The sequence below is a fragment of the Hylobates moloch genome, unplaced genomic scaffold (assembly GCF_009828535.3).
Source record: "Hylobates moloch isolate HMO894 unplaced genomic scaffold, HMol_V3 SCAFFOLD_8, whole genome shotgun sequence".
Lineage (NCBI taxonomy): Eukaryota > Metazoa > Chordata > Mammalia > Primates > Hylobatidae > Hylobates > Hylobates moloch.
In genome coordinates this window covers 63,890,643-63,906,795 of record NW_026652283.1, presented here as the reverse complement: position 1 = coordinate 63,906,795, position 16,153 = coordinate 63,890,643, and the positions used below count along the sequence as shown (strand labels likewise).

The following is a 16,153-nucleotide window of genomic DNA, read 5'->3' as shown; positions in this document are numbered from 1 at the left end:
TAATATCTATTATATTATTATGTAATAAAGCTGGATGTATGCTGTGGGGAACTTTATTATAATTGCAAAACAATACTGGCCTGACATTTTTTTCCTCTTAAATATTTTAATAAAGTGCCATCTAGGGAGGAAAAGTCTTCAATTTAATAAAAGCACCAACTTTTTAAAAACAGCTATGTCTTGGGTAATTGTTAAAATACACGTCTTCTGTTCTCATTTTATATTTTAATGGCTTTGGAAAACACTCAGAAACAATCTGCATTCATTAATTAGGCAAAAGTACTGTTTGTGTCAACAGACAATCTATATTTTCCAACTTGAAGAGCATATTTTGTTTTAGATCTGTGATCTCCATTTTTTTTTTTTTTTTTTTTTTTTTTGACGAGTCTCGCTCTGTCGCCCAGGCTGGAGTATAGTGGCGCGATCTCGGCTCACTGTAAGCTCCGCCTCCCAGGTTCGTGCCATTCTCCTGCCTCAGCCTCCTGAGTAGCTGGGACTACAGGCGCCCGCCACTACACCCGGCTAATTTTTTGTACTTTTAGTAGAGACGGGGTTTCACCGTGTTAGCCAGGATGGTGTCGATCTCCTGACCTCATGATCTGCCTGCCTCGGCCTCCCAAAGTGCTGGGATTACAGGCATGAGCCACCGCACCTGGCCTTGTGATCTCCATTTTTTAAATACAGAAAATGTGACTTCATAAGTTAATTTAAAATCAAACAAACATGCCCTTGAAAAGATTGAGGGTTTTTTTCCCCTCTTAATGAAAAAGAAGAGAAATGGAGAGCGAAGAGGATTTTAGCTTTCCAAAAGCAACAGATACCACACATTAGATTTTTCTTGGAAAACTGTTTACCTGCCAGGAAATGAATGCTGCCCAACAACATCTCCATTTTGAAGGTGGTAATCATTGAAGAAATCGGGACTTATGGCTCCTTCAGAGGCAATTAATCCATCTAGAAAGAAAAAAAAAAATGGTAACCAGTAAAACATATGTGTAGGAAAAACCAATCTATCAAGCAATACAATAAGAAAATAACTTGTATATTTAATCTATAAAGAAAAATGTTAGCATGACATGTTGTTCTCTCTGGGAGTATGAACAGACGACCGTATGTACCCTAAGTACTAGTTCACAATAATGCAGCACAACAACTGAACATTCATTGAGCATCTACCATGTATTTGGCACTATACAGAGAGGAATTAGTCTCTGCCTTCAAGCAGGCTTATGGTCTCGTATGCAGAAGAAAGAAAAAGATAAGGACGGGAAGCAAGGTGGGGACAGACAGTAAGCATGGTTCAGGCTAAGGAAATAGAACAAATAAAGGCAAGGAGGTATTGAATAGTTTGGTATTGGTAAAGGGTAATACTTTATTGTATTTCACAGCTTTATTAGTGTAGCATGATTAGGGAATCAGATATACCAAATAAGTGAATTTCTAAATAAGCAATACTTGACAGTTTAAGTGCCAGACATTAAAACACACACACAAACTTACATTAGAAATCTTCATATAGTTTACACTCCTTATATTCTTAAAAGGATATACTATACACAAATATTTCTTGATTATTCAATATTCATTATAAATACTAAATATTGTACAGTCCCTAGGGTTGTGAGATATATTTGATTACCTATGCTAAATAGCTCTATACTAGTATGCTTTTTATTTTTCTTTGCTTATAACATGCTTCTTTCCCTAAACTTAAGTATTTGTTAAGACATTTTCCTGATTACAGAGTTATACTACTTTCTCATTTGTTCCAACCTAAGAATCTAGATAACCTATTTTTGATAGAATTATTAATAAGTTAAGAATAAAAAGAATCTGAGGAAAAAAAGATCTAAGTGATGGCTTCAGAGCTGTTCAATGAAAAGAACAAATACGTTAGGATATTGCTTTTGTAATAACTATTTGGATAGCTTTGAGGCCTTTCAAAGTTTCCTTTTCTGAAAGTATGCTGGGTTGTTGAGTGGCCTGCAGATAAACATTAGCTAGGTCATACCCACCACATTGTTTATACATTTGGCACACAGTACAGGCAAATTATTCAATCACCAAATGATTATTTTATACTTAGCACATGCATAATACTGTGCTAGGTCCTGTGGGAAATGTATAAAATTACAATACATAACCTCTGTTTTTAAGAATTTTAGTTTAAGTGAAATATAAGACAAACACTTAAGATGCAATTAAAAATGTAATTTATAATAAATGATATACAGAAGGAATGGATATAAGTACCAAATAAGTGTGGAGGCAGTGAAAGCTATAGAGGGGTCAGAAAATTCTACTTTGAGGGGAGGAGGCAGAAGTGTAACAGATTCGAGTCTGGAAAGACAGGTAAGAGTTAAATGATGAAATCTGTTTGAGGAGTAAGGGCCTTAAAAATTGAGTGAATGGTAAAACTAAGTAATAGAGTTGGCAAACGAATTAAGTGGGGTAATTTGTATTTCCATAAGACTCCCATACTACTCATTTGATACACATATCCATTTGTTACACATCATATATTAATGACATATTATTATTTAATTGTCAAATTGTTAATGGACGCCTTTGGTATTTGTCCTATTACTTTACTAACTTTAAAATACTGAAGAGATTGTTTGAGTTTCTACTGAAAGTGTCAGTAATATTTAATCCAGTTTTTATGTCCACTAGAAGTTAAAGTTTCTATAAATCAAAAAGACCAGCTAAACACTGAAAAGTTAAAAAAAATGAAATAATGGAAAATGACAAGACACCACAGACTGACAGTAAAGCAACGTAAAAAAATCAATTTTATATGGATTCTAGCCATATAAAAATTTGTGATTTTATATGGTAAACTTTTTAAAAATGGCTGGGATTTTGTGAAAGTGGCTAAAACTAACAAGGTTAAGAACACAAAAATCAACAAGTTTCTCTGTTAAATTAAAACCAAAGAATTGAGAATCAGAGTTTAAGAAACCTGCCAATTTTAGAGGAACAAAGCTAAGTAAAATGCCAAAATAAAATATATGCCACACATGGAAAATACACACAAAGATATTCGGCATGCCAATAAAATAATTTAACACTAAGAAATATTTCATAAATAAAGCCAAGTGAAAAGATATGTGAATTATGTAAAAAAGTCTATATTTATAAAATATGACATAGTGAAGTGATCCAGATTAGGTAGAAATTAAGTAAAAATCTGACCAAATTCTCATCATCTTATTTTTGATTCAGAATGCCTATTGTCTTCAAAGGGAACAATGAGTAGCAAAAGGATAAACAGAATACAGGGCACTATAAAATGGGCGATCATCAAATAAAGATCAAATTAAAAATTTTTTAAAGATTCAGCCAGAAATTTTATAAATCCAGAATACAACTAGTTCAATAATATATCTACTCTTATGTGAATAAAAAAAGAGTAAATTTATACCTCTGAAGTTCTTTTTTTTTTTAAGACACAGGGTCTTGCTCTGTTGCACGGGCTGGAGTGCAGTGGTACAATCATAGCTCACTGCAGCCTCAAACTCCTGGGTTCAAGTGATCCTCCTGAGTAGCTGGGACTACAGGGATGTGTACCACCACATCTGGCTAATTTTTAAAATTTGTTGTAGAGATAGGGTACTGCCCAGGCTGGTCTTGAACTTCTGGCCTCAAGTGATCCCTCTTGCCTCAGCCTCCCAAAGTGCTGGGAGTATAGGTATGAGCTACAGTGCCCAACTTCATTTTTAATTTTCCTAGGACACTGTGGTTGATTCAGTAAACTGCAGCTTCTACAGTGCCCTTTATGGCTTGACAAAAGTTAGGCAGCTCTGACATATGAGTAATCTTTCTTTACTAGAATGAGGTATAAAAATTCCGTTAAAGCCTCTCATCTCAAGCACCTCAACTTCTTTGGAAATATCTATTTTTTCTTAACATTGTTCCACCAAAATTAATTCTTTTAGGGAAATATTAAAAAAGAATCATAGCTTCTTATTTATTTTCCAAATAAATCTAGGAGTGTCTTAAATTCCTACTCTAAACATGTTGTTTCAAAGATACTAACAAGGAACTAAAGTATTTCATGTAACATTGAAATGACCAGAGAACAAACAGGAAACACAGATGATATACACCATAACACTCTAAGCTATAGAGTATTATACATATTTACAGTACTCAATTATATAAAACCTTTTAGACCACAGTTACAAAGCACACCTTTCTGAGATGCCCTAAGTAAGATGACAAAGACAGTTATGAACAAAACAGAGCATATACTAGATCAGTGATGAAACCAAAGCAAATTTGTTGTCAGCACAGGTAATTTATCAACCTTCTGATTTCTGAAGGTTTTTAAAACTGGCTTATAAACATTGTGAATTTAAAAAAATACAAAAACTCAATATCTTCTTATATATTATCTTGTATATCATATATTCTTACTGAAATACAGTTCTTTTTTTTAACTCTTTTTCTTTTTGAGATGGAGTCTCACTTTGTTGCCCAGGCTGGTGTGCAGTGGCGCGATCTTGGCACACTGCAACCTCTGCCTCCGGGTTCAAGCGATTCTCCTGTCTCAGCCTCCCGAGTAGCTGGGATTACAGGCATGTGCTACCACATCCGGCTAATTTTTGTATTTTCAATTAGAGACGGGGTTTCACCATGTTGGCTAGGCTGGTCTCGAACTCCTGACCTCAAGTGATCCACTTGCCTTGGCCACCCAAAGTGCTGGGATTACAAGCATGAGCCACTGTGCCAGGCCAACTTTTTTTCTTAAAGAGACAGGGTCTTGCTATTAATAATTGGTCCAGGTTGGAGTGCTGTGGCTGTTCACAGGCATGATCTCACTACTGATAGCATGGGAGTTTTGATTTAATCCCTTTTGGGTCTGGGCCAGTTCATCCTTCCTTAGGCAATCTGGTGGTCTCCAACTCCCAGGAGGTCACCATACTGATGCTGAACTTAGTGGGGACACCCGATTGGCATAGCTCACTATAATCCAGAGCTCTTAAGACTCAAGTAATCCCCTCACCTCAGCCTTCTGAGTAGCTGGGACTACAGGCACATGCCACTATGCCTGGGTAATTTCTTTTTCTTTTCTTTTTTTTGGTAGAGACGAAGTCTCACTACATTGACCAGGCTAGTCTTGAAGTCCTGGCCTCAAACAACCCTCCTGCCTTGGCCTCCCAAAGTGCTGGCATTAGAGTTGTGAGCCACTATGTCCGGCCTCTTTTTATTTCTTAAAGTCAAATGAATATATAATATTGGGCACTTTGGTGAACTAGCTAATGGTGAAATTGTGACTTTATGGGAGAAAATAGATGTCAGTAGTGTAGAATATGAGAAAAAGAAATAACTAAAATGATAAATCTTATTAATAATTTATTTGACTATACTTTACAAGACACATCACAGAAATACATAGGTAGTATGAAAACTATGTTTTTTACAATATTCCTGAGATAGAACAAACCATTTTAAGCTTCATATTCCAGTAATACATTCACATACTAAGAATAAGATTCACTACAATTAATGAAGAACAATTAAAAATAAAAAGTCATTTAGATATATGTAGTAGCAATACGGCTTTATAAATGACAAAATATTTCCTCTATGGGTAAAAGTAGTAAAGCAAACAGCTTCATTTCATAATAGCAAAGGACATTAATTAGTGACTACAATCACAATAATTTTAGACTAAGTAAAAAATACTGTACCTAAAGGAGATGCTAGTTTTGTATTTCACATAATACTAAGATTGTTTTTTTAAAAACATGGGAGAATCATATACATTTGACTATTAAATAGTCTGAAAATACAGAGAGTGATGCTAATGACTAGAAAATAGCATATGCCATTTCATTTTAAAGTAAAAGATAAGACCCAGGGAATTACGAGCCTCTCAGTTTGACCTCTGTGGCTGAAAAGCTGCTAAGGCTGTTCTTATCAGAAACAGCCTAAATTTTCAGGGAGACCCAGAGGCTTAAAAACATGGTTCAGGCATTCAAACAAATCTGCAGTAGTAGAAATTTATCTGATGTTTTCTGATGCTACAATCATACACAATAAAGGAAAGGAGGCTGATATTATCTAGATTTCCGTGAGACACATCAAGAAATGCTACAGGGATTCATTTAGTCCATGGACTATCCATGGAAAATGATGTAGGTAAAATAATCACTAAACTAAAAAAAATTGCTTGCTATAAGAAATTTAGTTTTAGACTCACAGCATGTAATTTCTACTGTCAAATGTCTATCATATCATCAGGCTATAGATTTAAAAAAACCTAAATGTTTCTAAGTTTTGGTGTATGAAAATATGCGTAACTGTTTTCTCACAAAAGCATAACTTATACATTGTAATTACAAAGTATCAAAAAAAATTTAGGATTTTCACTTTAAGAGGTTAATTTAAATTAATTTTGGAAATGTGGTATAACTGTTTAGAAATCTGTTTTGAAATTTTAATTGTATTAAAACAACAATGATGAATACTGAGGTGGTTAACAGCTTTATCCGGGTTTTGGAAACTGGTAATTGATTTATTATGAAAGGTAGCTATCAATCTTCAAAGCAAGAAACTTGACTCCAAGAATATTCTGATTTCTATTAAAAAAATTTGCATCATATATATTTTACATCATCTTACTTCATGAATACTGAATATGTAAGGAACAGCTGTTTGCCATTACTGAACTAAGAAATTCTGTTGAGTTGAAATTAATGATCTACTCCATCTGGTTTGAAACACAAAGCAGCATTTCATAACTACTGTAAAGTTCAATTAGGAAGAAATCTATTTGATTTTCAGAGTAAAGCATAAGTTTTCCATGATTTAAACATCTATACCAAATACAAAAAATAATACATAATATCTATGGAAAATTTGCACAATACACAATTAAGAAAACACATGAATGAAAATGTGAGTGGTATTATTAATGTGAGCACACAGCGATCAGATGTAATAGTAATTTACATAATCATCCAATCATTGATCAAATTGTTCAGATAAAATGAAATACACAAAATATTTAGAGAACATATATTGAGAACACTAAATGCATAGTAGAAATACATAGTAGAAAAAAAGTGAGTCACTAATTCAGATATAATCACCTTAATGATTTTTATCTTCAATTTGCTAGAGATTTTAATTATTATAGAAATCCTTTCCTTCCTCTCCTCAACTAAATGACTTCAATGAAGTAATATTAATGTTGGCAACAGTACAAAACAGTGAGAGCTAGAATATGCAAAAACTTACCAATCTTTGTGTCAAACTCATCCTTGGAAAAAGGTAGTAAGGCAAAAAGGTTATAATACATGTAAGATTTACATAAATATTAAATTTTACCTTAAAAACATTAGCATAGTTTAGAAAGAATAAACAATTACTCGTGCCTAAATTGTCCCCAAAGTTACCATATAGAGTTTGGTAGTTTGAAACTAAAGCAAAACCATGGCAAAATTAAACTGTTAAGATTAAATACCTTGGAAAACAAATGATGAATAAATTATGCATTTAATAAATGCAGAAGAAAAATGAATATTACATTTTTGAACAGAAGTCAGAAATCTTGAAGTTGTCCATTTAAGTTACACATTCTAGCAATTAATAAACTTCTAAGAACAATTAATTTTCCTGGCTACAGCCTTTTAGGGAGATTCCATCAAAGACTAACTTGGAAAAAAAAATGGTAAGTTAATAGGTTTGCTTATTATATATAAATGTTACATCTAAAATCATTAGCAGACCATTCATAAACTAAAAGAAGTGCTTATTAAGCTTGGGAATGTGCAAGGCTGGCTGATTAAAATTTCTATTCATAGCATATAAACTGTTTATTTTCGCTTTGGTTATCACCTGAGTTGTAGAAAAGGTCAGGTCTTTCGAGAATATCTCCTTCATGAATGTATGGCTCAATTCGATCATCACCATACAAGTACTGCTCACTCTCATCCATCTGACGACTCTCTACCATCTCCAGCCACTGAGAGTTATGCCAGCGAAACTTTTCACTCTGAATTTTCTTAGCCCATTCTTCATCATATTCCTATTGAAAACAGTCAACTGTTATTATATAAGCTAACTCACTTGGCACTCAGATGGCAGTATTTTTATCTGAGAATTTTGGGGGGGCCTTCCTTGGGTCAGAGGAAGCACTAAAAATACCTGTTCAGGATTATTTTATATAATAGCCAACGAAAAGCAATTACATACATAAAGAAGTCTGTGTTTGTATTATCGATCACTAATGGCAATGGCAAACACTAGAAAAGTTTAAATTTCATAAATTCTTATTTAATATTACATAAATATTGCCAGAATTTAAGCAAGCAGTAAGACTTCAGTTTCCAAAGAGTTCTTGTGACTATAATTAAAGTTGACCTTAGAACAAAATGGATTTCAATTGCACAGGTCCACTTATACACGGATTTTTGTTCCACTTCTGCCACCCCTGAGATAGCAAAACCAAGCCCTCCTTTTCTTTCTCCTCCTCTTCTTTCTCCTCCTCAGCCTACTCAATGTGAAGACAATGAGGATGAAGATCTTTATGATGATTCACTTCCACTTGGTGAATAGTAAATACATTTTCTCTTCCTTATGATTTTCTTAAAAATATTCCTTTCTCTAGCTTACTTTATTGTAAGAATACAGTACATAATACATATACAAAATATGTGTTAATCAACTGTTTATGCTATTAGTAAGGCTTCCAGTTAACAGTAGGCTATTAGTTTATGTTTTGGGGGAGTTAAAAGTTATACATGGATTTTCAACTGTGTAGGGGGATTGGTCCCCTAACACCTGTGTTGTTCAAGAGTCAACTGCATTTGTGGCACTAATGACAGGTAGTTAGCATAAAATGACATATTTTGCTGTATCTTTTAGTCTAGATAACACTGGGGGAAGTACTGTTAAAGTATTGTTTTAGCTGCTAAAATGGTTTACTACAGAAAACAAATATCAGAATTGATTTTTTGTTCCAAACACAAATTAATGATCTTATTTAGTTGTAATTATTTCTTTAAATGCTTCTTGTTTTGATCATAAACTCCTATGGAGCAAGATTGGGTTATTTACTGACAGGTGTATCTGTAACACTTGTCAGTCACCGACAGGTGTATCTGTAACACTTGTCAGAGAGAACGTTCTTGGTGAATGGTTTTGAAGGACAAATAGGCAAATTACTGTAAGCTACAGCAGAACTTCTCCATCTACTACTTGTCCCATAGGTTGCAGCTACTACTGAGTAGTGTATTGCTTTAACAACAGACGGCAGAAATGATAGCATGGATAGAAAATAAAAGGCTTCAGATATTTCATGTCATTGTTAGAGTTCTTGGTTTTAAATTCCTCTGTCATATCTTTAAACATATTTGGTTACAGCTGTCTAAAAAGGAGTTAGAGGGATGCAGGGTAATAGCACTATTATGGTGATCACAAAAATTAAGAGGTAGACCAAATATATATTTTAGTTAAATGCTAAGCAATTTTTCAACTCAAGCTGAGACTCAAATCAAAATCACTATCACAGAATACATTTCTGGGATATAAAAATAAAATCTGAGACTTTATAATAAATGTAATTATTATTGTAATTTTCTTGTTAAAATTATAACTTGTTCAAGTTTCACATTATCAGCAAAGCCAAGCAGTGTCAGTTGTCAGATTGTATGTGCTATAATGTACATTTAAAAAATATATAGATGCTCCCTTTCAACTGAAGTTGGGGAAGGTAGAGGATATATTTTTTTACCATAGTACTGCTAGTGACAATTTTGCTACCAAATTACTAAACTTGATTTTCTTTTTAATTTTTATTTTAGGTTCAGGGATACATGTGCAGATTTGTTATATAGGTAAACTGTGTGTCATGGGGGTTTGGTGTACAGATTGTCACCCAGGTAATAAGCATAGTACCCAAATAGGTAGTTTTTCAGTCCTGACTCTCCTCCCACCCTCCACCCTTAAGTAGGTCCTGATGTCTCTTGTTGCCTTCTTTGTGTTCATGTTTACTCAATGTTTAGCACCCATTTATAAGTGACAGCATGTGGTATTTCGTTTTCTGTTCCTGTGTTAGTTTACTTAGGATAATGGCCTCCAGCTCCATCCATGTTGCTGCAAAGGACATGATCTCGTTCTTTTTTATGGCTGTGTAATAGTCCATGATGTATATGTATAACATTTTCTTTAGCCAGTCTACTGTTGATGGGCATTTAGGTTGATTACATGTCTTTGCTTATTGTAAACAGTGCTGCAATGAACATGCACATGTACGTCTCTTTATGGTAGAACAATGTATATTCCTTTGGGTATATACCCAATAATGGGACTTCTTTTCTTTTTCCCCCTTTTATTTTTTGTTGAGATGGAGTCTTGCTGTTACCCATGCTGGAGGGTGGTGGCACGATCTCAGCTCACTGAAACCTCTGCCTCCTGGGTTAAAGTGGTTCTTGTGCCTCAGCCTCCAGAATAGCTGGGATTACAGGTGCCTGCCATCACCACCCGGCTAATTTTTGTATTTTTGGTAGAGATGGGGTTTCACCATGTTGGCCAGGCTGGTCTTGAACTCCTGACCTCAGGTAATCTGCCTGCCTCAGCCTCCCAAAATACTGGGATTACAGGCATGAGCCACTGTGTCTGGCTGGGACTTCTTATCTAATAGTTATCTATTAACATTTCTATTAGTCATCAATCTATTTCCTAATATTATTTTTTAAAATTAAGTTGCATAAAATTAAGAGCTATCATAAACATTATGTAAAAATAATAAACATTTTTATTCAACTGATAAGAGTTTTAATAATTAAACAACTGAAGATCTTTACCTCAGTTACATCTGATACTATACTTGAAATAGACTATTCAGATATAAATAATAAATCCAAATGCCATACCTCCTTAGTATTATTGATGTGGTCACAGTGACTGAATGTGATGGTAATTTATACAACCACCCAATCACTGATCACACACAAATTATTCTGCCAAAAGGAGATAATATATATAAAGCATTTAGATAACTTATATTGAGAACACTTAATAAATATTGAATTAATTAATTCAAGTAACGGCTCTCTGAAATAAGTACTATAATTATCAACATCTTACAAATGAGAAAATGAGGCCCAGAACACTGAAGTAACTTGATCCAGGATACACAGCTGGCTGTGGCTACTACAGCACTGTAAGCCTCCGGCCAGCAATGTGGAAGAGGCAGTTAAACAGAGGATAAATGAACATTTGTCAGGGTTCCTGCAGAATGGATTCTTTATTGAATGAGAATATAACAAATAACCCCCAGGGGCAACTTTCAGCTCTAAGATTTCATAAGCAAGCAGTGATATGGGAGGAAGTCGTTGACCAAGGAGTGATATTGGAAGAAGTAGCTTCTGGTCTGGTAAGTATATTATCCTATCATATTCTCAATCATGCTCTTACTGAGCTGGCCATACTTGGGTGGGTATTGGGAAAAGAGGGAGGTGAAAAATAATATGCACAGAGATGTTGTTTACAAGCAGTTTTGTGGTTCACTTTGGGATTCCAAAATTAAATAAAATACCAAGCGATGCCTCATTATGTAATATATGCATATGATCAGCTTCAAAGTAATTTAGCCTAAACGCTAAATATAACTGTGAACCTCTTTAAGATTCATATAGCTTCACAAGAGTACACTTTTTGTTGCCATATGTGTGTCTGTGTATGTGCTCAATTAAAGTTAGCTGCAGAAAGATACTGTCATATTAGAAATGGCCAGATAATTTACAAAGAGTGATCACATAACCATACAGTAGAAAGAAAGGATAAATTTATTATATCCATTGGGGTAAGACATTTAATACATTAAAAAGCAAAATGATAATGTGGACAAATTGTCCACACTAATTGGCTTTTTTTCTAAAAAATAAGTTGGTTACGGGTTACCAAAACTCTCAGAATATGCTTTATAAAATACCAGAAATCCTAGTAAGTCCACATTAAATACAGAACTAATTTGAATGTTATTTTTTAAAAGAATAGTAGCTTGTTTCACTTGGGAAGAGGCATAAAACTAATTTTTCATTTTGGTAGAAAAATTTAAATCTGATTGAATTATCTGAACGAAAAGGTATTCCTTCAAGGAAAAAGACAGAAAAATCATATGATCTGATGATTTCATTGTAATTTAAATTTCAAGCATATTCATTCCTGGTGAAAGAACAGGAGTTAAAATTCAGTCAAGTGCCCAAAGCATATAAAATATGGGGTCTGCTATTCCAGTAAGAGTAAAACTTGACTCCTACTAATACCTGTGAAATGTTACAGAGGTAGGTAATATTTAAAATAAAAATATCCTTAAACTACATTTCCACAAAATGTATTTAGCCTAGGAAGTAATGCTTTGAAAAAACAAACAAAAATCCTGCTTACTCCGAGTTATCATTTCACACCCTCTTTTAAGATTATCCTAATTTAACAATAACACAAATATATCTAATAAATGTAAAAATGTGTAACAAAGAAGTTTCTTCATAAACAATTGCCCTTCTAACTTTAGCCTTCTTATCACCCTATGAGCTCACATCATTATTCTTATTAATAAACTTATACATACAAGGCTCAGTTTAAAAAGAGATGATCAAATCTATTTGACAAAAGTCCAAACACACAAACCAAAAATATCCATGAGCATCCATGACTAACTTTTGATATTTTCTTGGTAAAACTGATCTTCCAAGGCAGTGAGTTAGCACAGAACCTAGCACCAAATATAATGACTGCCCTTACACATTCCTTTAAAATTTTCACCTTCTCTCTTTTATCAAAAGTTTTCGATTGAATTATTGTATAGAACCAGTGCATCTCTTGACATTATAAGCCTAAAAAGTATGGTAATAATGATATAGATTGTACTATCATTTTCTTACTTAAAATAATTGTATTCTAACTTTTAAGCATTTTGTACTATAAAACAATAGGTTTAATTTCTATGACTAACATACTAATTAACATGCATTATTGTTTACAGGATCACAGTAAAAATACCATGGTTATTTTCTCAGCTCTAAAAAAGAAGCAAAACAGCTCTTCTCTCAGGAAATACGACACGGCACATGTTATTCTATACCAGACTGTGTATTTAGGATATTGAAAATTATATCTTGCAAAAGATCCAACAACGATTCCAGAATCCTACTACGATGAATCTACTACATTGGCAAGCAGAGTTTTCATAAGAGGTGGCCTTGAAATTAAATATGTGTGTATGGTTCTTTGTTATAGATCATAGACGGAAAATGGCAAAAAAAAAAAACCTTGGCTTAACAGTATGAAAGCCTTAAAAGTTTTTCCATTTAAAGTCTTAAAGAGTCATAACATAACTGTGAAATAATATTTGGAGTTTCATGATTATAAAAGTAATATTTTCATTGTTGAAAATGGAAAATTACAGGAAAAATACCTATAAAAACTTTAGCAAGATGGAACCATAATAACTACTATATCCCACCAGTTTTCAATGACTTTCTTAACTCCAGTATTAATGGATAACTTTGGAAAATATTTTAAAATATGTGTTTAAAAAATTTACAGCCTAAGTATGAAACATTATTAAGATATTGGACTTGTGCCATAAAAGTTTGCTCTAGTTTGTGATAATGTTGCCTCAGGTTTTCAACTGTTTACCAAATAAAGCATCTTAGAATGAAATATGCCATAAGGAACATAATATTCATTAAAATATTTTTACTTCTCTTTTTTCGTAGTAGTAAACGTTACTTAGAATCAAATGAAATAGCATTGTTTTGCTGTATAATGCTGACCATTTACGTTTATGTTTCTGAAAAGGTTTACCAGATTTCTTGAAAATGAAATATTTTAGCTTAAGGCTGTTGAGATTCTATTTACCAAGTACAGTAAATTAATAGGCTAAGACAATGGTTTTAGACTTCAGGGAAGGTTCAAAAGCACATTTTGGGGACAAATATTAAAAGTAAATCAACTGCCACATACTTTTCCTGTTTTATTAAAGGGTCATTTGCAGACTAAAAAATGTGAGAAAGAATCTCAAAGTAAAGATATATAGTACTTTCCCAAAATAAAACATGTTAACAACATTATATCCCCCTCCTGGACAAACCTTTCCTTTTTTATTTTTTTCCCTTTTCCATTTCAGTAACAATTTGCTGTATCATATCCTATGGACCATCATTCGGGAATCTCTAACTTCTCTATGTGCTTTGGGAATCCTCAATGAATATAGTTTAGTAGCCATGGCAAAGTGAGTTTCTTTGTGTTTCAGCATCTGGATTTATAGCTATTAATAATATGGTACTGCATAATATAAAGAACATTGGATTAGGAGTCAGGAGACCTGGGCTCTGGTTCTAGTTCTGCTACTAACTGAAGTATACAACCTTCTAAAGGTATTCTAATCTCTCTTGGTCTCAGATTCTTCAAAAATGAAACCAAACTAAGACTTAAGCTCTAACATTCTAAATAAAAACCTATGATTTATACCATGAATTCATAAAGCTGTTGAAATAACTATCCCAAATAACTGAAAAGTACTGGTAGGATAGGAGTTTCTTTTAAAAAGTTAACAAGCAATTCTTAAATGAAAACCTAATGTCAAAAAATTTTAATCAACATACATCATTAAAATAAATTTTCTCTAACCCCATCCACCAATCTCTAGCCCCTTCTTATTATTCACTCCCCTCTACCCCCAGCCCCATATCAGAAAATAATTATGAGAATTCAGGGATGTCACAGCTGAATCACAGCTAAGGTATGTCATCAAAACCTATCCAAAGCCTTTGTGGAAATACTCTAGGATTATAGTTTTTTCTTCATTTTTGAAATACTTCTTTTCACAAGGAGTACAACCTGGTGTCCTGGCTTTGAGACTTGAGTTTATTGTGTATTTAAAGAAAAACATGCTTTGTTTTTTATTTCCTTCTCTTCTTAGCTCCTGACATTATGATTTTAAGGACTCAGTATCCATAAATTCTAAAGTGTCGTGAAAGACTGATGGTTTGATTTTATATGGAATGTGCCATCCTTTTTGAAGTCCTACATCATTTTGTTTACTAGTTAACCACCGAAACATTATGAAGCCTTAACTAGCCTATTATCAGAGCCTGTTCACTATCAGGAAAACTCTTTGTCACTGGCTTCCGTCACACCTTGTATCTGATTAACACACTATAGGATAACACAGAGCTACATAGATCTGCTTTGTGTTCTAACATAACTGATGGAAAACAGATTTTCCTTTTTCCTTTAATGTGGCAGCCCCCTAATTGAGACTGTAATATGGTTTATTTAATATAATTTTTCATACTAAATTAAAGCAAGTCTGGAGTAATTTAGTTGCTCATTAAAGTTACAGTGGTAGCTGCTAACAAGATACTTTTTATATCTTAAAAAAAATTAATCCCAATAATATCGATAGACATACCTGTAATTTAACATACATAATAAAGTTGATTTTTATGCACATACTATCTATTTCTCAATAAGACTGCCCCAAGTGTTGACCTTTAGTCTTGACCACAAAGTAAAAGAAATAACTAAATAACATTTATTTAAGTAAGAAATAATTTTTTTCTTTCATACTATGCATGGATTCTTTTAAGTCTAAATGTTGCCAATTAAAAAAAAATAAAGTAACATGAATAACAGGTAGGAAACACACACATTTATGTATAAAATTATGTGTGTATATGCTTAAATTCTAACAAGTTGGAAAAATATCCTAAATGTCCGCCTTTTGGTTTATGCAATATAAAAATGAACTATAAAAGAAGACTAAATTTATCTCATTAAACCCAATTAGACTATATGGGATTAAGAAATAAAAATCAAACTTATACTAAGAAATAAAAGAATTTACCAAGACTGCAAAACAAGCAAGAACCAGTTCTGCTTGGTCTGGAAAGAGAAAATTTTAGAAATTTCTGCCAACAATTCACTTGAAAATCACTACTCCCACATCCAACTTGCATGCCAATTAAAAGTGACCAGCATTTACCCATGCCCTGCTCTTGAAAGCTTGAGTTCTAATGCTAACCCTAACCCTATGAAACCTTCTCTGTAACTTCTTTTCAAGATGTTGTAAGATACTTCTTAAAGTGCTCTCCCTTACTAGCAAGATTATTAATAAGCCCACCTTTTCTCT

General features: G+C 33.3%; 1 protein-coding gene across 3 annotated transcripts in view; it reads right to left on the bottom strand.

Moving 5' to 3' along the window:
* KIFAP3 (kinesin associated protein 3) overlaps positions 1 to 16,153 on the bottom strand; it is a 182,393-nt gene that overhangs the window by 41,603 nt on the left and 124,637 nt on the right. For all 3 annotated transcript variants that reach the window (XM_058442156.1, XM_058442157.1, XM_032161020.2), the window contains 2 exons: positions 7,849 to 8,038; positions 855 to 954 (listed from right to left, as the gene is read on the bottom strand). In XM_058442156.1, coding sequence (XP_058298139.1) covers positions 855 to 954; positions 7,849 to 8,038 — 290 coding nt within the window. The remainder of the gene's footprint in view (positions 1 to 854; positions 955 to 7,848; positions 8,039 to 16,153) is intronic.